The sequence below is a fragment of the Catharus ustulatus genome, chromosome 21, assembly GCF_009819885.2.
Source record: "Catharus ustulatus isolate bCatUst1 chromosome 21, bCatUst1.pri.v2, whole genome shotgun sequence".
In the NCBI taxonomy this organism is placed as follows: Eukaryota; Metazoa; Chordata; class Aves; order Passeriformes; family Turdidae; genus Catharus; species Catharus ustulatus.
The window spans coordinates 1,617,886-1,644,908 of NC_046241.1; the positions used below are offsets into that span (position 1 = coordinate 1,617,886).

Here is a 27,023-nt window from a genome sequence, read left to right on the forward strand (position 1 = left end):
GATGGGCTCATGACGAAGGCCGGACCCGCCGGAGGGTGGGGATGTTCAGCCCGGGTTCCCGGAGCGATGAGCTCACCCCCTGCCCCGTGCCGGCCGTGCTCGCTCTCGGTGACGGCAGCGCCGGGGAGGGCTCAGGGCAGGAGGGGACACGGCACCGGCCAGCGGCCATCCCGCGGCACGGCGAGAAGGAAGTGCCGCCCAGGGCCACTCCTCCTCACCATTTCCTCCCCTGGTTTCTGTACGGATGAGAGCGGCGGCAGAGCAGCTGCCGGCCCGTCCGAGGCCAGAGGGAAGCGGCGGTGGCCGGCGCCGAGGGGACCCCGCGGGTAACTGCGCTGCCATGGGCTCCGCCATGCTGCTCCCGCCCTCAGGGAGCCACGGCACCCCGGGCTGCTTCAGCTCCATCCCCGCCACCGCCTCCTGCTCGTCCCTTGTCGCTCCTTTCCACCAAGAGCCGCCTCGGTTTTTGAGGGATGCTCCCGGTGGTTGGGGATGCTTCAGGCTCTTCCCCTCCGCTTGCTGTCCTTGGCTTTGGGGCCTGGCAAAACTTGGGGCTGGGCTGGTGGGGTTTGGTGGCGAACAGGCTGCGAGGGGGGGCTGCTGCCTGTCACCGCTGTCACCGCTGTGCTCGGGGAGGGTGGGAGCCTGTGTCCGCCGTGGGTTAACCCCAGCCCCGGGTCAACCCCAGCCCCGCCGTGGGTCAATCCGCGTTGCTCGACTTTTTCCCAGACGGGGCCCCCAGAACAGCTCGGGATGCCGGGGCTGTGCTGGCCCTGCCATCATTCTGGGTTTCTCCTCCCAGCCACTGACCCCTTTATCTGCAGCTCCCACAGCAAGGGGCTGCTTTGTGCCACTTTCCACCATCCCTTTTGGATGGAGGGTTTGGCTCCAGCTAGGGGTGGGGAGATACCAATCTTCAGAATTTCCCAGCAGTTCCCTTTTCCCAGCAGCTTTTCTCATCCAGAGAGGCTGAGTTCGGGGTGCAGCCTCCCCAGATGGGGGGACTTTATTTAACCAAGCCCGCGGTTCTCGCTGGCCTCTCCTGCCACCAGGGGCTTTTGCCGCCTGTCCGGGGGCTGTCCCCATCCTGCTCCCCTCTCCCAGGCTGCTTCCAGCTGCCCACACAGGCTCCTCTGTTGTGGAAACGTTGTTTTGGATCTGCAGGGTGCACGAATGCAAACACTGCAAGAGCTACACCAGGAAAGCTGGAGGCTTCCCAGGAGTGTTTCCAAGTGCAAGTTTTCCTGCGGTGTTCAGGCTCGGCACAGAGCAGCCATCAGCAGTGTTTACACGAGCACTGGGATGCTGCAGACTGAATTCCTGAGTTCTCTTTCCTGGTGTTTTCACCGAATGTTAAATTAAGCTGCCAAAAGTGCTTCATTGCAGGCTGGCACAGCCTCCTGCCCAGCCCTGACCCGACGCTGAGTGTGCAGGGACTGCTCTTAGAAACTTCCAGTCCTGTAAATACCAGCAGGTATTAGGGACTGAGTCACGGCATTAACAGGGTTATTACATTTGTGACTGGACAGATTCCTTACTCAGGATAGGGTTTTGTTTTTCCCCCCTGCCTTGCTGGGCTCATCTGGAGGGTTGGACATCCCACACTGGTGGGGTGGATGTGCTGGTGGACTTTTGGGAAAGAGGATCTTGAACATCTCCCAGCTGGTGAGCACTCCCCATTCCCCACAGGTCTTGTAGGGGCTTCAGGCTCTCTGCATGGACATGGCAGTGGGAGAGCAGGCTCTGGGCTGTAAGTAACTTCATGTTTCAGCTGCAACAGCACCTGGCAATGCCAATGGGGAGTGCTTGGGGTGTCCCTTGTTTCCCTGGCAGGAGCAGCCTCCTAGGCCTTGAAGGGTGCTTATGGAAAAGAGAGAGAGAAAATTTTAAGCAGGTCGTGTTATGACAGGACAAGAGGTGATGGTTTTAAACTAGAAGAGAGTGGCTTTAGAGTAGAAATAAGGAAGTTTCTGAGAATGAGGACAGTGAGGCCCTGGCACGGGTGGCCCAGAGTGGCTGTCCTAATCCAGGGCAGATTGGATGGAGTTTGGAGCAACCTGGGCTAGTGGGAGGTGTCTCTGCTGTGGCAGGGGTTTAAAATGAGGTGGTCTTTGAAGGTTCCATCCAGCCATAACTATTCTATGATTCTGTGATCCTTCTATTCTCTAAAACTCTTCCTGTAAATTTCCATAGCCTCTTCCCTGGCATGTAACCAACTCCCTCTTCACCTGCGAGGGCTTGGGGCTGAGAAAGCTCCACGCTGTGTTTGTGGAGATGTGTGGCAGTGCCTGGGGGGTTTTCTCATCCCTGGCTGAGCTCTGTGGTGTCCCTGATCCCTTGAGTCCTTGCTGGTCTGAGCTGCAGGGGCTGCTCCCAGTGGCTTTGGAGACAGTTGTCCCTTTGGGCACCTGCAGGTGCTATGTGAGCAAGGCCATGCAGGATGGAGAGGAGCAAGGCTGTGACTCCAGGGTCTGTGGGGACAGCCCAGGGCTCCCAGTGCCATCCTTTGGGTGGCATCGCAGTGATGGTGGCACCCAGCCCTTCCTGGTGCTGCCTCAGGGCCTCCTTGTCAGATCTTGTCTGGCTGGTTTTGCCTTTGCACACCAAACCCTGCACAGAGTCAGGAATTAGGTCAGCAATTAGCACTCGGGGTTAATTGCTGCACAGCAGTGGCAGGTCCAGCCATGACGACTGGATGCACATGGTCCCGAAACCAACTTGTGCACGGGGTGAGAGTGAAGCTTTGTATTTCAGAGTGGCCAGGAAGGGTGTGGGGTGAAGCAAGGAGGCAGAGGGAGCATTTCCAGTGCCTGTGGCTCCCACACAGCCCCCGGGGTGCCCTCGGGCTCAGTGGGTGACGGAGGCAGCTTTGCACAGGGGAAGTAAAACCTTGTCCAGAGCGTGACTTTGTGCGGGTTGGTGGCTTCCTGCTGAGCTGCAGCGAGTTAATAACAAACCTCCAGACCTCCTTGTTCTCTCCAGAGTTGTGGTGCTTTTGGCAAGGCTCAGTGTTGATTTTTTAAGGATGGCTGATGAAAGTGGCTTTTCCTCACGCTGCCCATGCTGGCTCCCTGCTCTGGGACTGGCAGTGTCACAGCAGCAAACTGTCCACTGCTGCAGCCCAGAGGTGTCAAAAAAGGCCCTCCCACCATGACACAGCTTCTGCCACCTCCAACCTTGTGCCAGGCAGGGCCAGGGCAGCACATTGAAGTGGTCATGGGGCTGCATCCCCAGCAGAGCTGTGTTCTCCCAGGGGCTCCCTGCTCAGTCCGTGCCTCTGTCACATCCCTCTGGCCTCTCCTTCTCCTTGTTTCCCAGCTGAGGTCTGTCCATTCAGGTGGTTATCCCAGGATGGACACATCCCTGGGCTCTCCTGTGCAGGGTCTCACGTGGCAGCCCTGTGTCCCTCCCATGTCCAGGGGTGTGTGGGTGCACAGGGCAGGGAAGGACAGGGGGGTGGCAGGGTTGGGGTTCTATGGGGCTGCCTCCTCCTCTCCCCACAGCCACACTGGTTCTCTGCGGCCCCTCTGAACTTTCCCATCCAGGGGCAGCTCTCATCTCACCTCCCTGCCAGGCACATCCATCAGCACAGCCAGGAAAATCCTCCCCCAGGAGATGCCACCACAGGCAGGATGACAACTCCAGCAGGTCACTCCCACACCCCCAGAGGTGTCTGTGGGTGGATAAGTGACTTTCCCACGGCATGTGTACGTGCCTGTGTGCATGTGCTAGCACAGAGGTGAGGCTTTGTGTCTTCCTTAAATTCAGCAGGTGTAGGGAAAGAGGATGGGCAGCTGTGGGTCAGAGCATTATCAGTCTCTCCTGCTGTCCTGCCTCTGGCTTTGGCCCCAGCCAGCTCTGACCTTCCCTTCTGCATCTGACAGCAGAGTTGGGTTTGTGTTATAACATCAATTTGTATTAATTGACACTGAATTTCATCTGTAGTTTTGCACATCTGTCCCATCTTCCAGAAAGTCTGCTTAGGTCTGAAAGTTTCTGCCAGCTTGCCATTGCTGATTGCTGCAGGTTTCTGCCCATTAGAAAGGGCAGAATTCTAATTCTGTCTAATTCCACTGTTATTGGTCACTTCCTGATGTTAGGAAGTTTGATTTTACATCATTCCTTTTCTTTTTAGAAAGAAGATGATGTGAATGAGCTGTGAGAACCAGACAAGATGGAAGAAGACCTTCCCTGCTCTGAGGTGGATGGAAAAAGTGTCCTCAGGGATCTGGGGGTGGAGATGCCCTGCGTGGAGAGCAATCCCACAGGAGACACATCTGGAGCAGAGAAGGATGCAGGAGAGGTGCCCTGTGCTGAGTGCAGCACAGAAGAAGAGGCTCCTTGTGACCCAGGAATTGTCTTTGCTGAGGGCAGCATGGAAGGAGAGACACTGGGCAGTGGCAGTGATGGGGAAGGGGAGATTCCCAGCACTGGCAGTGACAGGGAAGGAGGAACTCCTGGCAGTGGCAGCGATGGGGAAGGAGAAATTCATGGCAGTGGCAGTGACAGAGAAGGGGAGATTCCTGTCACTGACAGTGATGGGGAAGGGGAAATGCCCTGTGATGCAAAAGAAGAGGCGTCTTGCTCTGAGAGTGACACAGAGGAAGTACCAGATGCTGTAATCCCTACTGCTTCCAAGAAAATAACTTCTATTTCCTCCCCCTTACGGGCTATCGTCCGCCTGCGCCGGCGCTACCGGGGGCTGAAGAAAAGCCGTCTGCATTTAGAGCTCCCTCGCGAAAAGTCTGCCGAGTTTGTCCACTCCAGGCTGATTCAAAGGCAGCTGTCCCTGAACAGAACTTCCCTGTACAGCCCTTCCATGTCCTTCTTTAATCAGTCTGGCTTTGAGAGCTCCCAGTACTTCACCTTTGACACATCTGTGGAACATTACTCTGTGAAAAAGTGCAGGCGGAAAAAGAGCCGGAGGAAATCCAGGATGGTCCTCTACCCGGATAAAACAAAAAAATACCTCCCAGCAGAGGAGAAGAGCAAGGCAAAGCGCTGCCTTCTCTTGCTGATTGCCATTATCTTCTTCCAGATTCTCAATGCCATAGAGAACCTGGATGATAACCTCCAAAAATACGACCTCGATGGTTTGGAGAAAACCATGCACCGGGAAGTCTTTGGGCAGAAGGTTGCTGTGGAAGGTATTATGGAATTACTGAAAGACTATCTGGCTACCCACATCCACAACAAGCCTCTGGTGATCTCTCTGAATGGCCCAGCAGGGGTTGGGAAGAGCCACGTTGGCTGGGTGCTGGCCAAGCATTTTCGCTCTGTCATGGACAATGACTTTGTGCTGCAGTACTTTGTGATGCATCACTGCCCCAGCGGGGTGGCTCCCCTCACCTGTGAAATAGATCTGTCTAAGAAGATTTCTGACATGGTTACCAGGGCAGAAATAGAGGAGAAGACCCCAGTGTTTATTCTGGATGAGGTTGAGCTCATGTCCCCCGTCCTGCTGGACACTCTCAGCCGATTCTTTGAACCCAATCAAACCAACGAATTCCTCAATGCCATCTACATTTTAATAAGCAACCTGGGAGGTGCTGAAATCACAAAGTTCATTCTCCAGAATGCATCCACTGAGCTTCTGCATCAGCAAAAGGGACCTGAAGAGCTGCTGAGCATCCTCCAGCCAGTGCTGGTCAGTGTCCACCCTCTGTGGAAGGCTGCAGACATCATCCCCTTTGTCCTTCTGGAGAAATCTCACATCATCAACTGCTTCCTGGAGCAGATGAGGAGGGAGGGCCTCTATCCTGACCAGAAGCATATTGAAAATATGGCAAATCAGCTCAGTTACTACACTACAGGGGACAAACAGTACTCCATCATGGGCTGCAAGCAGGTTGTGGCCAAAGTTAACCTCCTGTAGGGATTTACTGCAGTGACCAAGCCCTGCTCTTGGGATTTGCAATGTTCTGTGCTCATGAGGAATGTGTTACAGCAGGCTGTGCTCAAGGTCTCCTTTCTCAGCCCTGCACTGGCTCTGCCCTGCTCCAAGCAGAGGGTGGCAGCCTGGGCAGCCTGGCCCCTGTTCTCCTCCAGAGAATTCACTTTTTATTGATGTTCTGTGAAAAAGGAAGGACAAGGAACCTGAAGCCACCTCCCAGTGACCACACCTCACATTCTCATTTGGGATTCTTGTCATTAAGGAGTTTTGAGGTGGCATCAAAAGCTGCAGGATATAAATAGGATGAAACAATCCCTGGGTCACTGCCCCTGCAGAATATGGCACCTCATGTGTTTCACTCACTCCAGGCTCACAGCTCTTTGCTCTTCTTGGTCCTGGCTGGTGTGTGCAGAGCAGGGGCAGGGCTGGACACCTGGCACTGTGCAGGCCTGCCTTCCCCAGCTCCTACATGACCACATCCTCTGGAGAACACTTTCTGGACCCGTTCCTGAGCTGTTGCTCTTCTGAGCTCATTCCTGAGCTCACCTTTGGCACCTGCAGTGAGATTTCTGCTCTGCAGGTGTGTTTGGGCTCGCCTCAAAGACTGCTCATTTGTGCCAGATGGTGCAGAAATAACTTCTGGATTGTTTCAGGTCTGGTGGTGACACCTCATCCTCAGAGCTCTTCTGCTTTTTGCCTCTGGGGACTTGTCACCGTGGTCAGTCATTACCTAGAAACCCCAAAGCTGCATTTGATGGATATGAAGCAACACACACTGGAAAAGACAGTTTGGGCTGATGGAGTGGGACCCCTGGGCTTGCTCCCAGTCCTGAGAGGCCAAGAAGAATCTCTTTGCCACTGAGCCCCAGGTGAGATGTGGCCTGGGAGCAGCTCAGGAAGAGCACACAGCCATGTTTTGACCAAAACTGAGCAGGTATTTAGGGCATTGTTTTCTCAGGTTGTGGTTTTGTATAAGATTTTTACAGCTTGCTGTGAATTCCCAGACAAGAAACCCTGTGGAAGTTTGGGGTTTTGATTCACCTCTTTCTGATTGTTGGTCTCCAAAGACTCTGTCACATACTCCAGCTTCCAGAGCTATTGTCAGAAATAAACCCAAACTATCCTGAATAAAATTATTGAAAGTACATTTCTTTCATTTGACTGAAATGTGGATTTCCTCCCAAATTTCCCTTCTGGAGCCATGAGGCTGCAGTGCCACTGTACTTCCCAGTGGCTTGGGTTGGGAGCCAGGCCAGAGCTTTGTGGTGTTTTTTGCATCACCTCGATGCAGAGTGGGTGCAGCAGCTCCAGGTGTGCCCCTGGTAAACCCAATCCCAAACCCACACAATGCAGCAGTGCCAAAAGCTGGGTGCTGCACAGCTCCTCATCCAAACCACCTGCTAAATTCAAGTGTCCTCAAAATCCACCATGTAGGAGCTGTTTCCACAGCTTAGAGAGCTTAACTTAAGCAGTAAGCTTAGCTTACTGCTAAGACATTTGGGATGCTGTTATCCTGGATAAGAAACAACTCAGGGACCAGGATTCCCCTGCTCTTCCAGCTGGGAGAGGAGCAGATGTTAGTTTTGATTGTTTCAACAATGTCTTTTGTTTAGAAATGCCCACCCAGGGGTGTTTGGTTGTGCCAGAGGTCCCTGGGTGCCTCCACACCAGCCATCACCCTGTGCAAAAGGGGAGGGTGACTTCCAATGGAGCTGAGCATCTGCAGAGTTTGTTTCCAATCCTCTGACACTCTCCTGCCCTCAGTCAGGGCTCCTAGCCATTCCTAAGTCTGAGTTTTCCTGAGTGCCCCGTGCACTTTAGACCTGCCAAAGCCTTTGTGTCTCACAAAGCCCCTCTCAGTGCACAGAATGGGGCTCAGCTTCTTCCTGCTGCACAAACACCACCTCATCCTCAGCCTCTTCTCAGACAGCACAGGAACCTCCAGGCTATGGAGAAGACTTTTCATCCTTCTTCATCCCAGAAGACAGGATGCAGGACTCAAATCCCAGCTCAAATGGCTCTGTAGGTTGTCCCCAAAGGCTTCTTCAGTTGGCAAAAGCTCTTCCTGAGTCAGGACACATCTCTGTTGTGCTTGGAGCAGTGATTTGGGGCAGGCTGCTCCCACCCTGCTGCAGACAGTGTTTGATCCCTGGTTCAGCAGTTCCAGCAGCACTGGCATGGCTGTTCCTGCCACTGCAGGTACTCTGCACCCTGAACTGCATCCCAAACCACAGCGGGGTGTGGACCAAATACCCTGTTTTGCATTTGCCCTGGAGAAGGTGCAGGGTGATTCCAAGCAGCTCCAGTGAGGAGGATGCTGTTACTGCCCAGGAGAGCAGGGCAGTGGAGGAGAAGGGAAAGAGGGAATAGGAAATATTTCATGTCTTGAGAGCACAGACTGTGATCCCCTGGCAGTCTGTGCTGCAGCTTCCCCAGGGCTGGGTTCAGGACAGGGGGTCCCGTGGGCAGGAGCTCAAATTGCTCTGGTATGTGAGTTGGGAGGGGTTTGTTTTGTTTCACACAGTGATTATGAACTGCTCTCCCCAGGCCTGTGGGCTTGGAGCACTCTGGGCAGGAACTGGGGCTGGGATGCGGCAGGGATGGGGGAGCATCACAGGGACGTGCCCTGTGCTCCTCCTTGGACATGGCCCAGCAGAGGAAGGTGGGTGGGTGCAGTTCTGTAGGAGCTCTGGATAACTTCAGCTGCCTCGGGGAGAAGAGCTTTGGATTTAAATATTCCTAAAAAGGACCTAATCCCCAGCAGCCTCCCTTAATCAAAGCAGCCTGTCTGAAGCTGCCTCCAGAGCTGGGTGCTGCTGGTAGGGCCAGCCTGGCTGCCAGGCTCAGTCCTGGGATTTCCCTGCACTATGGGGAGCTGTGATGACCCTGGACCAGAGCTCTGTTCCACAGCACAGCATCACCCCAGCCTTGCCTGGTCCCTGAGCTCCCTGAGTGCTGCTGGGGCTGCTGCCACTGCTGTGTGCCCACCCAGCAGGACCTTGTCCTCTCTCCTGAGGCTTCTGGCTGTCCCTGAGGATCTGGGATGTTGGCCCAGGGCACCGGAGCAGCGTTTGCAGAGAGAGGCAAATGAAGGAGTGCAGAGGGATCCCATCTCCATGTACACCAGTGACTTGTCCCTGTGCTCAGGGCAAGGAAAAGCTGCCAATCCCTAGAAGGGATTTGTTGCTTTCTTTCCAGCTCCTGTGGTCATCGCTAAACAGGTGAGGTGCCACCAGGAAAGCAGATTTTGATCCCAGTGATGGCAGGGAAGATCAGGGCTGCAGCAGAGGAGAAAAGAGACAGAACAACCCAGATAGGTCAGGGCTGCAATTCCTCCAAGGCTGCAGAGAGAATGTCTGCAGTGGCTTTTGAGACCATGCAGTGCTGGGGTGAGTCCTGGAAAGGTGGAAGGAGCACAAGCATCCCCTCTGCTTGGGAAGGAGGAGGAGGGATAGGCAAATACAGGAGTGAATGCATTACCTGTGAGCATCCTGAAGAGATGGGAGAAATTACATCCAACGTTTTTCAAAAATAGTTGTAACCACAGAATCTAGTTTATTCCTCTTACAGGATATTTAGAGAATAGCTGTTAAGAGTTACTGGGATGATCTGGAAAGAGTTTTCCAGAGCTGTGGAAACTAAATATTCCATAAATGGTGGGAGAAGAGAGTCAGACAGACAAACATGGTTTGTCTGTCTTGGAATTTGGAGGGGAAGGGGAGCTGAGAGGCACCCAAGCATTGCAGGAGACAGGCTTGGGATGGAAATCATAAACCGGAGGAAAGGTCTGAAAGATGGTGCTGCAGAGGAGGATGGGAGTGAGCAAATGCACGTTCCAGGATGGGGAGGGTGAAGGGCTGAAAGGAAAACAAGCCCGGGGGCATCGCAGCACTCACACTCGGCAGGAGGGATAACCCCCCGGGGCCCGAGAATGGCAAACATCCATCGGGATGTATAAATAGGTGTGTTGCATATGCGAGGGATGAAGTAATGCCGGGCCACGCTGGAGCAGTGTGGGACCATATTTGGGCACCTCTGGGGCAGGGAGGGAGGGAGGCACAGCCCGGTGCCCCCGCAGCATCCTGCGGGAATGGGGAGCACGGGGAGCGCAGCCCGGGCAGGTTTCAGGTGAAGCACGATAAGAGGTTTCAAATATGCAAAACACGAGCAGAAAGGAGACAGCGGCTCTTGGTTCTCCCTCCCTTCCCTGGCAGGGTGTGGAGCTGGCTGCGGAGAGTGAGGTTTATGTAAAACTTCGGGGAAATTGCAGGAAGGGCAGCACCGGAGTGGATTGAGCAGAGAGCCTCGGGCAGGGGACAGAGACAGGACTCAGCTCGGGGGTCCCCGAGGTCCCACTTTGCCCGTTCTCTGTCCCCCCTCCTGCCTGCCAAGGGTCCAACTGGAGCTTCCCCCTGCCCAGCACTGAGCTGGCAATGCTCAGCAGTCAGAATTTAACATCATTCCTCAGTAGGAGAGGTGCTTCAGGTCCTAAAAATCTGCATTGAGGTGCGAAGTTTCGGGCATCGGGAAACTGCCAGCCTGGGGCAGGGTGATGAGATCAGAGAGTCATCCCAGATGGATTCATTTCCAGGTGGGATGGGCTAGAGGCGCGGGGAAAGCAGCCAGCACTGAAACTGGAGAGTGCAGATTGATGATGTAATAATCTAATCTGGAAACTCATTTACTTTCCCCTCATCAATTCAGTTTATCTGAATTATGGATCTATATTAGGTATTATTTTAGTGTCTGTACCTAGAGCCACCTCAGGGGACTTGTAGCATCCCCAGGAGGTGCCTGCAGAAGGAGCAGCCCTCCCCAGCACAGTTTGAATTTCCAGGTGCAGAGTGGAGCTGGTGGTGTCTCCCTGGGCAGTGTGGGATGTGACAGCAGCTCCTGCTCCTTCTCCAGCTCTGGAGGTCACAGCAGAGCCCCTCACAGCTCCATGCAGCATACAAAAATCCAGGATCTTCCGTGGATGCTAATTTGAATTTTGTGCTTCCTGTGATGTCTTATCAGTTGATCCCTCAGGCTGGAATTCAGCTGCCCTAATTTTGGTAACTTGAGAAAGCCTGAGTAAATCTGCTGGGATTTCCCCATCCCTGCCTCCTGAAAAAATCCCGTCCAGGAACCCGGGCCTGGGAAAAGACTACTTGGAAAACCTCCCCTGAGGTGAGTGGACATTTTTGTGGCCAGCAAGTGATATTTGAAAGAATGTAAAACATTAATTGCAGCCAAACCCTCTGTTTTCACCTGTACCTTTGCCCCTCTCCTGTTCCTGTCCAAATGTGCTTCACTGTCCAAATGCTCTCACTCAAACCAGACCCATGTGGTATCTTTTCTGTTCTCCAAAGGAAGAAAATAAAAGTTCAAAAAAATTTCAAAATCCTGCAAAAAGACATTCGCAGAATTTATGGTTTAAACTCCCTGAGCCATCCAACACAATTTTTGTGCAGCAGTAGTTGCAGGCAGGACTGTCTGAATTCAGGGAATCCTGTGCTGCATTCCCACCCAGCCATCCCCAGCTGCCAGCTTTTCCAAAACTGAGACTGAAGGAGTTTGTGCCCTCTCAGCTGGCACAGCCTGGGGTTTTTATCCTGTGCTTTTCCTGACATATCAAGCAAGTTGCCCAGCTCTTCCTGAGATGATTTCATGCACCCCCTGTGAGATCAAGGTCCTGAGTCATGGGCTTGCTCTGCCTGCAGTGAGAGCCTGCATCTCCCTGGGTGCCGTGGGGGCCTTGGAAAGGCACTGCCGAGCTTTTCCTTCCAGGATAAGCGGGTCCTTGGCTTCAAGGTTTTGCTTCTCTCTCCAAGTGAAGAAGTGCCTTGGATTTGCTTCAGCTGTTTGGGATGATGGAATGAGCATTTCTGCCCCTCCCTGCAGATCCTGCAGCACAGACAGCACAAACAGCTCTGGATTCCTGAGTGGCTCGAGGTCAGAACACGATGCTGAGTGTTGCAGAACTCTTTGGCCTGATGTGACCTGGTGTCCTCAGCTCCATCTGTGCCGTGGCCTCCGTCACTTCCAGCTGCAAAAACCACTCCTTGGTGCTTCCTTCTGCCAAACATGCAGCACTTCCAGCTCTGAGTGCTGCTCCTGATGCAGCCACAGCTCAGTTCTTGTCTTTGTGGTCAGTGAAACGCACTGAAGTCTCTGGGTGAGAAAGGGTGGGTGAAATTCAATTCTTTGGATCTAGCTCAACAGGTATTTTTATTTCTCCTTGCACCTGGTGGGCAGATCTGCTCCTTGCAGCTGATTCATGTCCTCACCTGAGGAGGATACAGTGACCTGCTTGGACAAGCTCACCTGGGAGTTATAAATACATCCCTGTGTTACACTGGCATGGGGAATGGGGATTGGAAATAGGAACAGGATTTGTCCCTACAGGTCCCCCCACCTCTTCTTGGGGTTCCTCTGAGGCTGGGTTCCTACTTGCCTCCCTCCAGTTGGGAGTTGGGCAATGCTGGGGAGATGGATTAGGGGGGTGGAACTTCACTGAAAACCTCTACGTGATGAACAGCAGGTGATGCCACTGGTGCCAGAGCTGGAGGCAGCCCCTGGGTGCTTCAGGAGCTGCCTGTTAGCTGCACCAGAGTGACCCAGCTCAGCTGATGGGACAGCTGGAAAAAGCTGATTTGATCTGTCTTCCTCCTTGGGTATGATCCTGATTGAAATAAAGAGAGTTGAATGAAATACTGAATCTTTGGGTTTTGTCTTTAACATCCACCCAACACCCAGGTGTGCATTTGGGGCAGTGCCTGTGGCACTTTCTCCTGGCCTGAAACCCCATGGTCTGGGAGGATGTTACAGTCCCCAGCCTGACTCACTCAGGTGTGGGGACCAGGGTGGGTCTGAGGGCAAAGCAGCAGCAACCCACATGAGTTATTTCTTAATTGTGTGCTTCTTTTAAACCACTAATGTGCCTTGGGTGCTGCCTGACAGCATTTCACCAGCCCAGACAGGGGTGGGCAGTGGCTGGGCCATGGTCATGAGAACAATGTTTGCCACCAGAATTAAGGGATGAGCCATTCCACCCTGCTCTAGCCAGCTTCCCTGGAGACAGTGACCCATGAGGTCATCTGGGCCAATTTTTAACATCTTAGGAGCTGCATTGCCATGAGTGGGGATTTTGGAAGCAGCAGTTTCTTCTCCCAGCCCTCTGGACTTTGCCTTGTAGAGGAGAGAGGGAAAAAGATTACCAAAAACCACTGAAGTCTGAAAGCCCTGGCTGTGCCTTATGTTTAAGCACTCACCTGGGCAGCACTAGGGAGAGCCCTGAGGAAGGATTTTCCAGCAGCAAGTGCCCTGAGGGGAGCCATAGGCTCCAGCTCCAGGTTTGAGTGGGGATTAGGGCTGATTGCAAAAGCCACCAGCAGTGTTGGCATGTGGAATTAATGCCATTAACTGTGCCATTAATTGTGCCATAGGGTGGCACATTCCTACAAGAGGGACTCTATGCATTGCAGTCACTGTGTTAATTATTTTATTTTGCCTGAGTTTCCAGTGGAATAAGCCTGAAGAGGGAGAGTTGTCCCACTGTGACAGCAGGTGACACAATGGTGATTTACAATACTGGGTACACAGGGGTTGATGCCTTGTGACTCAAAGCCAACTTCACTTTGTCTTACAAGAAGCAGAAAGCAAGAAATGTTAGGGAGCCCAAAAGTCAAGAGGAGTTGTCAAAAAATAGCTTTTAAATTGTAACAGACAGTTTTAAAATTGGAATTTTTGCCCTTTGCTGCTTTGTGGTGGCTAAAGGCTGCCTAAGACTTAGGAGTGGTCATGTTCTATTTATCTGATCTGATGGAAGGTATCCCTGCCCACAGCAGCGAGGTTGGAACCAGATGATTTTTGAGGCCCCTTCCAATTCAAACCATTCTAGAACTTTGATTCTATTGTTTTATTTTACAGGAGCCATCCAGAGATGACTGCTCTTTTTACAGAAATTCAACCTTCATTCTCTCCTGCTTGAGGTGACATTGACCAAGGCACATGAAGTTTGCAGCTAAATCTTCCAAATTCATGACAAAAACCTGAGAGAGCTGTAGCCCTTTCCAGCAGGTTTGTGGGCACTCAGCCCTTTCAGGCTCTGTGTAGTAGCTATAAGGCACAAAGAATTTGAACGTGAGTGCTGGTTTTTTCCTTTTCTGGGCATATCTGAGATGGAGCTTGCCAAAGCAAGTGCTGAGGTTGCTCATTTTTCTGGGGCAGAGTGCTGAGATTGCACAGGGTCAGAACAGGAACTGCAGAGTCTCATCTCCATCCCTCCAGCTCAAGGCCAGGATGGATGGGGTGGGAAGGCAGGGGACAGCATGACCATCCTCAGATTCTGTTCCTTATAGCAAATACGTGAATTTAAATGAAGGACACACTCTCAAAAGCACTGAAATGTCTCGAGGCAAAGCCTTGTGGTAGACAGTGGTAATAAAGGAGAACAGAAGAGGGGAGGAGAGAACTTGGATCGTGCCCTTACACTGCTGTTAGCAGCGAGTGCCCCTGGGCAGATACTGGGCAGATAGGGGCTGCTGGGGTACAGACATTCCAGAGTGATTTCTGAGCTGGCTGAGCTCCTCCCATCATCACTTCACTCATCAAAGTAAGTATTTATAGCACAGGTAGGAGCAGGGGGAGAAATCAAAGAGGAGCTCCCCAGAAAGATGCATAAATCACTCCAAGAGTTCAGCTCTGGGGCTCTGCATTTTTTGCTTTAATAAGAGTGAATAAAAACTCTGGTGTTATTATTTCTTAATATTATCTCAGAGCTCTGATTTTTGCATTAAAGTAATCTCTGAGGTATTTCCACAGAGTTCTCCCAGCTTTCAGAGCTACGCCTGCACACTGCTAAGGACATGCCGCCTTACACCAGAGAAAACATTTTCTCCAGCACAGATCTGCTGAAAAACAATTCAGAAAATCTGTCCGGGCCGATGTTTGCTGCCCGAGCTGGCAGGAGACCTTCAGGCCTCTCAACAAAGCGGAGCAGGAAAGCCAGGAAGGTGCTGTACCCAGCCCACGTGAGAAAGTATTTGCCACGTCAAGAGAAAGATCCAGTCAAGCGGTGGCTGCTCTTCTGTGCTGGCATCATCCTCCTCCAGGTGTTAATCGAGGCTCCCGAGCAGGACAGCCCGGCTGGGGGGCAGAGCCCCGGGGAGAAGCTGCCGTGTGCGGCAGGAGCTGCCGGGCTCGCACGGAACCGCTCCCGAGAACTCTCAGCTATTGCAGGAATCGTTTCCTCGGCAGCCCCGGGGCACCGAGCACCGCCACAGCAAGGCTGAAGTGCCACAATGAGCGCGGAGCCACCCGCACGATTCTGCAGGCGCTGCCGGGCACAGCTCCTACTGGGCACAGCTCCTGCCGGGCACAGCTCCGGGCTCCTGCGGGGATTGCCCTGTCCTTGTCCCTGTCCTTGTCCCTGTCCTTGTCCTTGTCCCTGTCCCTGTCCTTGTCCTTGTCCCTGTCCCTGTCCCTATCCCTGTCCTTGACCCTGTCCTTGTCCCTGTCCCTGTCCTTGTCCCTGCCCTTCCCTGTCCCTGTCCCTGTCCCTGTCCCTGTCCTACCCTGCCCCTGCTCTTCCTTGTCCTTGTCCCTATCCCTGTCCCTGTCCCTGTCCTACCCTGCCCCTGTTCCTGCCCTGTCCTGTCCCTGCTGCTGTTCCTGCCCTGTCCCTGCCCTTCCCTGTCCCTGTCCCTGTCCCTGTCCCTGTCCCTGTCCCTGTCCCTGTCACTGTCCCTGCCCTTCCCTGTCCTTGTCCCTGTCCCTGTCCCTGTCCCTGCACATCGCCCACTGCAGCCCCTGTGGGCTCCTGCCCTCCTCCAAGGGGACACCGGGACTCTCGATGGTGACACGGGCCCAGCAGTGGCCACAAGAGGCGTTGATGAAAGCCCGGCAGCAAGAGCTGGGCAGTTTTTCCTGCGGATTTGTTTGTGACTGTGAATAGAGACTCTGGTTTTCACTAGCTGCAGCAAAAGGCTGCAGGAATTAGAATTGGCCTCCTGGGCCAGGTTTGTGCTGTGCTGACTTTCCTGTCACTGCTGCAGGACCTGTCACAGTGCTGTGTTCGCGTGTTGTAATTTAATGTCAGTTCTCAGGAGTTAAAACAAAGAAGCTCAGCTCTCAAAATAATCAGAGAGCAAAGCTCCCGAGAGCTGTTTTCACTCGGTGACACTGTAAGAATAAACTGCTGAGATCAGATTTTCAGTGTTTTACAATTCAGAATTTTAGATTTTAGAATTAAGATTTCCTGTCCATCCTGAGGGAATAAAACTGTCTGAGCAACAAGGACAGTGGGGTGAGAGCCATGGCATGACCTGGACATGGCTGGAGGCACTGGGAGAGGTTCATCAACCTGGGGCAGATGCTATGGCTCTGGCTGGGGAGATGGGGCAGATGATGAACTTAGCACTGGGATATCTTCTTGGGAGAACCCTGAGACATCCCTAAAACCATGGGACATGCTGAGAAAAAAGGTTGATTAAGGGGTGGTTGAACTAGAAATCACCAGTGGTCCTTTCTCACACAGTTCTGTGTTGAGCAGGGGGTTACTGGGGGTGGTTCTGTGCATGAAACACGGGATTGCCCCAGCTCCAGAGCAGTGCAGGTGTGGGGGCTGCACAACAAGGGCAGCTCGGGCTGGGGCAGCTGCCTCCAGACAGGAGCAGGCTGTGGCAGCCAGGAGTGAAGCAATCTGCCTCAGGAGCTGCTCTGCTCCTTGGGGCTCATTGCATGCAGAGAGCCATTCCTGGCTCCTTGCAGGAAATGCAGAGTGCCTGATTTCCAGAGAATGGTATTTTCAGCTCACTGAGGTTGCTGGGCTCTTTTATCAGACAGCCCCTGAGGCTGGGATTCAGCTGCCTTAATTTAGGCATCCTGAGGAAAGTCTGAGTAAGGTTTCCTGGGGTTTTCCCAGCCCAGTCTCCTGGGAAGAGGCTGCCTGGGGAAAGGGATGTGAAACCCCTTCTCCAAGCCATGCCCATGCTCCAGACTCATGTCTCTCAGGTATCAGGGCTTCCTCCCATGAAGTTCATCCCCAAAACACCACATTATATCTGTGCAGCCCAAGCTTTGCCCTCCAGGTCTCCATCCCAACCATCCACTCTGCAGAACAACTTCAAACTTCTGCCAGGTTGCTCAGAGCTGTCTCCAGCCCAACTTTTAAAATCTCCAAGCATGAAATCTCACCACCTCCTTGGCCAATCTCTTACCTGGGACTTAATTCCAATTAATTCCATGCCACATGATGGCAGAGCTGGTGAGCCTCACTCAGCTGTTCATCGAGCAGAGTGTTCCAGAAAGCAGGTGTTTTCTTGGGAACAAGCAGTTATTTCCTCAGGTCTGGATAAAACCAGAACTCAGAGGTTTCATAGTGACCCACAGCAGGTGGGTGTGACCCAGGGATGGAGGAAGCTGGGTGGCACATGCAGTGATTGCACAGGAGGGGTGGCAAAGCCAAGTGCAGAGAACAGGGAGCTGTTCACTGATGGTGAACACAGAGACCTGTTTGCCTGAAAAACCAAAAAATAACCCCAAAAAACCAACCAACAAAAAAAAAAAAAAAAAAAAACAAAAAAAACCACCAAAAAAACCCAACACTGAAAAAGCTGAATCAATACGAGATTTTAGCTGCTTAGTTAAAAGAAAAATAAAAAGCCAAGGCACTGTGTGGATTAAGGAGCAGCTGCAAAAAAAACAACTTTTGCAAGTGGTGATTCAGGGTGAGCCCTTCAGAGGATCTCCCTTGTGTAACTAAGGGAGAACACACGAACACAAGGATTGTGAAGTTTTGTAAAATTCAGGAATTATAAAGGTTGTTGGAAATACAAAGTACTTTTATCATTGGTGCTGGTGTTGACATCTCAGAGTTGATGGGGGAGGCAAGGTCTTTCCCCAAGCTCAGCACATCCAGAGGCATCACGAGAGGGCAGCAGAGACAGGAGCTGAGCAGGACACACAGGCAGTGACTGCAGAGCTCCAGACACCAAATCTGAAATCCCCACGGCGCAGGTACAAAGCATTGCTGAGGATGCTGCCAGTGGGAAACCAGAATCTGTCAAAATAAATGAGCGTGCTGGGGCGTAACTCAGCAGAATAGACACAGATCCCTTAAACAGAACATGCCCCATCCCTGAGTGCTGTAGGTGGGAGGTTTTATTGTTCAAACATCATGAGATGGTGAGCTGAGGTAAAGCACAGGCTGCCTTCACCAGCTGCCCAACACTGAGAGCTGAATGTAACCCCCAAAAATCCATTTCAGACTTGGTAATTTGGATGAGTTTGTAAAGACACCTTCACAGTCAGTGTATTGCAGGAATTCTGGTGATTCCTGTCATGGCTAGCCCCTCCTCCTGGCTGCTCCATCCCTGTTTGCCCTTTGGGCAGGGTGCAGTGTGGCCAGGACAGCTCAGGTGAGGGCAGGAGTGAAGGACACTGCTGGGAACACAGATCCTTGCTCACAGCTCCCTGCTGGGAGTGAGCCCAGCCCTGCCCAGCCCTGGTGCAGCTTCTCCCATGACCAAAGCCATTCAGAGATGTGTCCCAGCTCCAGCTGAGTGCACAGGGGCTGAGGCAGCCCCAGGATGGCTTTGGGAGCCATGGAATGTCCTGGAAGGGTAAGGCATCTGTGCTACACCCTGAATGGCAAAGCCCTGTGTCCAAACAGGCTCTGTGGCAGGCACAAGCCAGGACTCAGTCCTGAGCTGGCATTCCCAGCCCTGCTCAAAGCTTGTGGCTCCTGTGCCTTCTCTGTGGGGGAAGCCCCTTGTACTCCAGTGGCATCCACTCCCATCTTGGCTCAAAATTTGTCTCCCTCCTTCCTCTCCCAGATGTCCCAATTCTGTGCTCCAGAGCCTTTCCAATCCATGCTACTGCCCCTTCTTTCCTCATGGAACTCCTCCCTCCAACCTCTTTCTGTATCCAAGTGTCTTCAGACCATCTCAGCACCCCCATCCTACTGTTCCAGCATCCCCCAGCTCTGCCCCTGGGCTCCAGCATGTCTCTGCTGGTAAAATCCCTTGGTCTTCAAGCAAACAGCATCCAGATGTGCACTGGGAGCAGCCCCTGGGACATTCCCATTATGTTCCCTACCTGGAACCACCCCTGGGGAGGGTGAGGGATGCAATACCCCAAAGCTAGGCCAGGGACCATTCTGGGAGATTGCCATTACGTGTGATCACATTTGTGACCCAGCGGGGTCCTCAGGAGTGGCTTGATTTAGTACTAAAGATGTGTCCTACAGGACCAGGCAAACTGGAGATCCTAATATCTGCTTAGATTGGATATCAGGAGAAATTTCTTTTTCTCAGAAAGGATGATCAGGGATTCAAACAAGTTGCCCAGAGCTGATATCACCATCCATGTTCAAAAAATGGGTAGGTGTGGCATTTGGGGACATAGTTTAGTGGTGAACACAGTGATACTGGGTTAATGGTTGATCTTGGAGGGTTTTTCCACCCTTAATGATTGTGTGATTCTATGCAGCACTCCAAAGATGCTCCTAAAGGGGCACCTTGCTCCATATTTCCCCAGTCCTACAGTAGGAACACTTGACTGTCCCCATTACCATCCAGATTGGACCTGGGGCTGCCCAGTAGTTTATCCCAGGGAGATGTAAGAAGATTTTGCACACCCTCACTAGCAGAGAAAGCTCTTAGGCAGCTTCTTGACTCTCCACCAGCCCTGCTTCCCCTCCTGCGACACGAGGGCACCAGAGCTGCACCCTGTGGAGGCGTGCCATGGGAATTATAAACACAGCTGCTTTCTTCAGGCATGTTATTCACCCCCAGCTCACTCTCAGTTGGACTGATGATGTCTCTGGAGCATAATGGAGAACATATTAAAGTGTTTTTGCATTGCTTTGCCTCACCTAGATACTGCGTGCTGCTCTATTCCATTGCACAACTGGTTGTTCTGAGAAAGGGGAGGCTGAAAACACTTCTGTAAATAAGACTTGGAAAGGAGACAAAAGCCAGGGGAAATGATAAGAATGCAATAAATCAATGAGCAATCTAGTGAAGACATTGCAGGGTCTGTGCCTCTCTTTGTCCCGTAGCAAGAGAGCCACTCGACAGAGCTAAAAGCCACGATATAGAAAACTGGTTTGTGTGCATTTACATAGCAAAAAATGAGTTCAAATTCTTTATGGGAGACAGAAAATTTGGTTGTTATGACCACAAGATTAACTGAACACCCAGGGTTTCTCTTTCCTGGAGCAAAACAATGCTCTTCAATGTTATTTGCTCTCAAGTAGCATCATCAAAAAGTCCATCTACTTAACACCCAGAAAGTGTGTAGCTCCATCCAGCTGTTTGCTGGTCTAATGTTTTGGCTCTGTTTTCACCTGGTGTACTGGAAACCTCTGAGCACACCTATTCCCTGGTAACTGGAATTTCCTTCCTTTCCTTTCTCCTGCTTGGAAGAGTTTCCCTCTCTGGCTTGTTCTTGGCCATGTGTCCAGACAGCTGCAGGGAAGGGCCCACCTCCACTGAAGGCAACACAGAAAGAAGATGGCACACCATCATTTGTTAAGAAGAGAGGCTGCTCTAATGGAGCTCCTGTGCATCCTCAGAGTGCACAGCACCAAGTGCCACCATGGCTTTGGGAGGGTGCTGGGGGTGCTGGGTGGGTGGGAAGGGTCCCTTTGGATGGGACCCTTGGATGTGGTGGTCACCTGGGTCAGGCTGCAGTGACTGGGCAGCAAGAGAGACTCAGGGACATGGCAGTGACCTGAGGTTCAAGGGGGATAGGGAGACATGGCAGGGCTGTAAAGTGCAGGAGTCAACCTGGGAATGTGGCAGGGCCATGGAAGGGGACAGGGGACACAGCACAGCCCTGAGGCAGCGGGGGTCACCTGGGAACATGGAGGAACAGGGGAGCTGCAGGTCAGCCCTGAGGCACCCGGGACACAGCGGGGCCCTGAGAAACACGGGGACACAGAGGGGTGGTGAGGCACATGGGGACATGGTTCAGCCCCAAGGTGTATGGGGGCACACTGGGACGTGGAATCCTCAAGGTTGGAAAAGACCCTTAAGATCATCCAGTCGAGCTGTCCAGCCAGCACTACCAGTGTAACCCCTGGAGCACTAATAAACCACGGCACCCAGGTGACATGAAGGGACCATGAGGCACAGGGAAGCATGGCTCAGCCCTGAGGCACAGGGCATGCAGGGTGGCCGTGAGGGACACGGGACATGGAGGAGCTGTGAGGCACATGGGGGGACAGTCACCCCTCAGGGTGCACGAGGGCACAGCCGTGATGCACAGGGTATGTGGAGGGACTGCGATGCACGGCTGCACAGCCCTGGAGCACAGAGGACATGAAAGGATTGTGATGAACAAGTGACACCGTGCACTGCCCTGGAGCCCAGGGAGCATGGCTGTACAGCCCTGGCACTCAGGGTCACGGAGCAGCCCTGGAGCACAGGGTACATGGGTGGCAGTGCTGGTAGCTCACAATCCTGGCTCTCAGGGGACACGGAAGGGCTCTGATGCACACGGACACACAGAGCCGCGTCTCCCGGCGCTCAGGGCACACGCGGGTGCCCGGCCCGGCCCCGCCGCGCTCCCGCCCCGCTGTCCCGTTGCCGTGGCGACGCTCCCGGCGGCCCCGGCCCGGCGCGGCCGCTTTAAGAGCGCGGCGCCCGCGGCCGCCCCCGCCCGCCCGCCCGCCGGAAGGGGCCGCGAGCCCGCGCCGCTGCCGCCCGGCCTGCCCCAGGTAAGCGCTGGGGCCGCCCCGCCCTGCCCGGCTGCCGGCCCGGCTCACGGCTCGGCTCCCTGCCGGACGATGCGCGGTCCCGGAGCGGTCGGGCCGCGGCGCCGCCCCCGGGGCGCCGCTCGCTGAACCCCGCGGGGCTCCCGGTGTGCCGAGGGTACCGCACTCCGCCCTCGGGGCTCGGTGGGGGCCGGGCCGGGGTCCCCGGGGTGCTCCGGGCTCGGCGCGGCCGCGCTGGGCTCGGTGCCCGCCGAGCCCCCGAAGCTGCGGGAGCGCTGCCCGGGGCCGCGCGGGGCTCGGGGCAGGGACGTGCCGGGATCCCCGCGAAGCCAAGGCAGTGCCGGGGCTTTGTTCGGCCTCTCCGCCCCGCCGGAGCGGCCCCGCGCCCGCCCGGGGGCTCCTGCCGGGGTGCGGGTCCCCTGCCCGCTCCGGCCCTTCCCGCCCCGGGCTGTGGTTCCCGGGCCGGTTCCGCCGCAGTGCCAGCGGCTGCTGGGGCTGTGCGAGCCCGGAGTGAAGCCGCAGTGCCGTGCGGTCCGCTTGGCTCGGCTCAGCTCCCGGGATCTGCTTCTTCACTCGTGCTGCCTCATTTGCCTGGGGTTTTTCCCCTTGTGAAGAAAAAGAGCTTTCCATTTTTCTTTTCCTTAAGGAGACCTCTGTGTGAAAACTTTGCTTTTAAACTTTTATTGTAGCCTTTGTTGGTTTATGCCACTGCTTGTTGGTTGGTGTGTTTCCCCATCTTTTTTTTTGTGCTGGATGCACTGTTCCTTTGGCTGCTCTGCCTTCTAAATACTCTTTAATGGGGAGGTAAGGTAGGGAAAAGATAAAATATGAGAATCCGGGACTGTTTTATGTTAACTTCTCTAATTGAAATGTTGTAAGCCAAAGGGCAAAGAAAAGAAAAAGTGATCAAGTGGCACTCAGGCACTTTGCTTTGTTGGAGACAGAGAGGAAAAAACTTAAGAGGGAATGACTGAGATTTTGTTTCATTTTATTTCTCTTCTTTTGAGGCTGAAAGATAAACAAGCATTTTGAAATGCTTTGGTTTAAAATGCCGAGCTCTTCATTTTCTCTTCAGCTGACTCCATTAAAAAAAAAAAATTAAAAAAATGTAGAAGCAGTTCTGCAGTTGTGGAGCCAGCAGCAGTGGTGTGTGTGGGCAGAGAGGCCTTGCTGCTCTTCCATCAGCCGTTCCTGCCTTGTCTCTGTGGACTATAAAATTAGAAAGGCTCCGATGTCCATTCAGTCTGATGTCTGGGTAATGTGGGCTGTGGAAATCAAGAGGAGCTCTCTGTGAATTAGCTGCTGTGCTGCTCGTGGCTTGCTCAGCCTGTGGGTTCTGGCCTCCAGTGTATAATTAGGAAAGTAATTGCATTTTAAGAAGCTTTAAATGTATTATCCAGGTGTGTGCTTGTCCCTTGGGCAGGTATCAGGTGGTGTGAGCTTTCTTTTGCTGTGAGCAAATGATCTCTGTCCTTCTGATGGTTGCAGGCTGCAGTCTGAAATTTGCAGCATCTTAGAACCACTGAATTTGAAAGGATATTTGAAGCTCTTCTAGTCCAATGCTCCTGCAGTGAGTAGGAATATATTCAACCATCCCAGGTTGCTCCAAGCCCCAGTGTCCAGCCTGGCCTTGGACAGTTCCAGGGGTGGGGCAGCCACAGCTTCTCTGGGCACCCTGTGAGAGCCTCACCACTCTCATTTCAAAAAACCTGCTTCCTCATATCTGATCTACGTCTCTTCTCTGTTAGTTTGGAAGCTTTACCCCTTGTCCCACTTAACTTAAAAATTTTAAAAATTCTAAGAGCAAGACCTGAGGATCCCTGTGCTTTTCCCTCCTGGAATTGGCCCAGGTCATCTCTTCCTCCCTCAGAGTTGTCTCCTTGGCTTTCCTAGGAGTTTTTGTCTTTCCAGTTCCAGTCAGTGTCCAGGAAGGCTTTTATTTGTCACATCATTCCTGAATTTGCTTTATGTGCACGCTGAGGAGCCCAGCACAGGTCTGTGGTGAGGGATGGAGAGCCAAGAACAACTCCAAGTGGCTGTAATTGAAAACTGTCAGCTTTGCAGTGAAGGAGGATGTTCAAAGCATGCGGCTTGGGGTAGCTCCTCGGATAACACCGAGTGGAGAATTGGATCTTCAGTTCTTTAGAAAGTCAGAATGTCCAAATCCTGGCCAGTTCTGTTGGCTGGAGCCCAAAGGTGAGATGGCAGTAGGGCTCTGGATGCCTTTCCTTCAGAGGTGCTGCCCTTCTACGCCATCTGCTGTGGTTGCTGCTGCTCTGGAGATGCCCTAAAGTGACTTAGAGCAGCTGAAGTATCCAAGTCCTGGTGTCTCGGAGAAGTCTGCTTATTCCAGGTTTCTTGCCCTCCCTTCCCTTCAAGGTGGCTGTTTCCTGGGGAGGTTGGGTGCAGGGAGGGTCTGTGCCCCACAGGGACCCACAGAAGGTTTTGGGGTGACAGGCCCAGGAGGAGAGCAATGTGCCCACCCAGATATCAGGTGCATTGGGAAACTTGGCTGGGCTGAGGCAGCGCGGAGCAGGTGGGAGCATGGGAGAAGCATCCAGGAGGAGACTGGAATTTGGGAGAGAGGCAGTTCTAACAGGAAGCAAACGCTCACCATAGCAGTAAACGGCACAGAATAGCTGCCTCTGCCCAGGGTGGGTGAACTTTGGGCAGTTCCTCGATGAGCTTGTGGGTAAAATTCACTGTTCCATTCCCCAGTGTGCTGCCATCCTCTTGGGCTGTTGTATCTGCTGGTGTTTGCCAGACATTGCCTAAACTGCTCTTAAATTGCAGCTGTTTTTGCAGGTTCCCAGTTACTGCACAGTTGTTCTTACTGTGTTTATTTTAGTGGTTATAAACTGATTTTTAAAAAGGACTTGGAACTTGAGCTGGAAAGTCTCCTTTTTCTTTCATGATTTGGTTGAGAAGCTGTACCAGAGGAGCCAGCAGCTGAGCCCTTCAGTATTACCCCCCCTCCCTTTATACTTTGAATTTTCTGAGCAGTGTTTTTCTAGAATTTGGGGGCAGTTGTCCTGTACCTTGATTTTAGTAGTGGACATCAGGTTGGGGGTGGGGTGAGAGGGATGTCTGCTCTTAATCTGGTAAAATTAGGAATTTGGCTGGGGAGTAAAAAACCTGAAGGAGACTTTTATTTTCCCCTTATAACGTTTTGTTTAGCCTGAGTGTTTGCAGTCAGAGCTACGCGTTTCTTGAAGACCCAGAAATCATAAAGCTTTTTCAAGGCATTTATTCAAATTGCTGTGAGGTGTCATTTGGAGCTAGAAGGTGCCACCAAAAAAATCTGAAAAAATTAATTGCAAAGTCCCTCACCCTGATTTGCACAGTGGCTACAACAACTATGGGCTGAGGTATTCCTAATCCTTATATAAAGTTACTTTTGTAAAGAAGTACTTTGCTTGTATAAAGTAGCTTTTGTAAGGATACAAATTGAGGGAGAACCCAGTGTGATTAACTTCTTCCTCTGCTCTCAGATTAATAAATGTGTGTTGCCTGATCTTTGTTGCCTTCTGTTTGTTTCAGAACAGTTACTTCTGCAAGTTGAACTGAAAATAGGTGCTGGAAGTGGTGAAAAATCACTTCACTTGGAATAATCCATGGCTGGGAAGAGCCAAGGGCTCGGTCCTCCAGATCTCCTTTGTTAGAGACAGGCTGGCTTCCCCCCCTCCACTGAACATTAAACAGTGATTTCTATGCAAGAATTTTAAGGAAAGTCTTTCAAAGCTCTTGAATGACCAACGAGGGGCAGCTGGGAAAGGGTTGCCTGGGAGATGCTGCTGGGAGCAGCTGAGGCAGGGTGTGACAGCATGGAAGGAAGTGAAGAAGGCAGGATGCTGCTCTGATCTTCCCTCCCTCCCTGCTGAGTGCAAGAGCGGTGGTCCTGCTTCTGAGAGCTCGGGGGATGCAAATGTGACCCAGAGAGTGAGCACAAGGCTGCTCATTCTGCTCACCACAGTGCCCTGGAGAGCCAAACTCAGAGTGCAGCAGGGAATCAAATGCTGTGTTCTGTCCTACACTGCAGTGCTGCTTCCTCAGGGTTTTCTGGGCTGTCTGGGCATGTTATAGCACAGGGAGGATGCAGGGCTCCTTTCTGTATCTCCAGAAACTCAGGTAAAATTCTGTTACATGACTTGGAGCAATCTCAGGACAAAGCTGGCATTCCAAGGAGTTTATTGCTTGTTCCTTACTCCTCTGCAGAGCTCCCACTGTGCTGGTTATTCTTGTCTTCTGGTGCATGTTGTGGGTCCCTGTGAGAATTGTGAGGAAATGCTGAAATACACATCCAGAAATTCAGAGAGTATTCTGGTTTACACATTGAGATAATCACTGTTGCATGTTTCATGAATTGCTTTTCTGGATGCTGCTCAGCTTGCAGCTCTGAATTTGTCCTTGCACTCTTTCAGTGCCTGCTTGAGATGAGTTTTACTTTAAAATGTGAGTGTTTTCAGGCTATGGAGAATGCAAATGGGATGCTACAGTTACGTGTTGGCAAACTGTCCTGTCTGGAGTTGTGTGGGAGGAGAAATGGTTTCTTGGTTGTGTGACCCCAATGGGGAGAAGAGCAGCTGGGGTTTAACAAAGTGGTTAAAATTATATAGGCCCCCAAATCCTCCAGAGACTTCTCTCCTTTCCTAGAAGCTTCCTTTAACAAGCTGATTTCTCAGGCTGATTGCTTGCAGATGAGATCATGCAGTGTGTTTTGCAGGGAAAGAATCTGAACTTCGACTGGTGAGCCAGAAAGTTTTAACACGCGAGTCACATGCCCAGTGTCCTCATGGCACACACAGAACCCCCGAGCCTGGGGCAGGGTGAGCTCAGGGGGGCTCTGTGCTCCAGCACCAGCTTTCTGAGCACACACAGTACCCAGGGATGCTCCCAAGTGCTGGGGCCTGCTGCTTGGACAGCAACAGGAGATGATGGCAAGGAAGTATTTCATCTTTCCTGAGCTCTGTTTCTCTCTTTAGTGTGTGTGGGATTGGGATAAACCCAAGTGAGGGAAGGCTCTCATCTGCCTTAATTCTGCAGACGTTTTGCTGCTGGCTTCAGCAAAGGAATTTATGTAGAATTGATGGTGTTTTTTCAGTTAATGCATGAGAACATTCTGAACAGGGAAGACTTGATGGTAATGTTCTGCTGCAGAGGATCCCAGCAGTCTCTGGTCTCACTCTCAGAAGAGATGCTGGTTTCCATTTCTCTTGATGGCAACTGGGTTACTCTTCCAAAATAATCACAGCCATCGTTTGAGAGTGTTGAAAATTAAGCAAAGCTGTTCGGAGGTGATGTTGGGTGGTGTTCCCAGCATAGGCCACTTTTGTTGCCAGTAGCTTTAAAGTACAACCTGTTCTCACAGGCAAGGTAGGAAGGCACCTTTCTGATGCCAGAGCCTCTTTGTGCCTAAAATCACTTCTT

General features: G+C 52.5%; 2 protein-coding genes across 3 annotated transcripts in view; both read left to right on the forward strand.

Annotated features, from left to right (window-relative positions):
- TOR4A (torsin family 4 member A) lies at positions 1 to 7,038 on the forward strand. Its single transcript, XM_033077816.2, has 2 exons — positions 1 to 326; positions 4,136 to 7,038. The coding sequence occupies exon 2, from the start codon at positions 4,175 to 4,177 to the stop codon at positions 5,873 to 5,875; it is 1,701 nt and encodes a 566-aa protein (XP_032933707.1). The 5' UTR covers positions 1 to 326; positions 4,136 to 4,174; the 3' UTR covers positions 5,876 to 7,038.
- A 14,511-nt stretch (positions 7,039 to 21,549) lies between these two features.
- Positions 21,550 to 27,023, forward strand: part of LOC117005605 (discoidin domain-containing receptor 2-like) — a 57,987-nt gene continuing 52,513 nt past the window's right edge. For both annotated transcript variants that reach the window (XM_033077484.1, XM_033077482.1), the window contains exon 1: positions 21,550 to 21,599. The gene's annotated coding sequence lies outside the window, so the exon portion shown is untranslated. The remainder of the gene's footprint in view (positions 21,600 to 27,023) is intronic.

Coding starts and splice junctions, on each gene's coding strand:
- TOR4A (XM_033077816.2), top strand. CDS start 4,175: ATGGAAGAAGACCTTCCCTGCTCTGAGGTGGATGGAAAAAGTGTCCTC.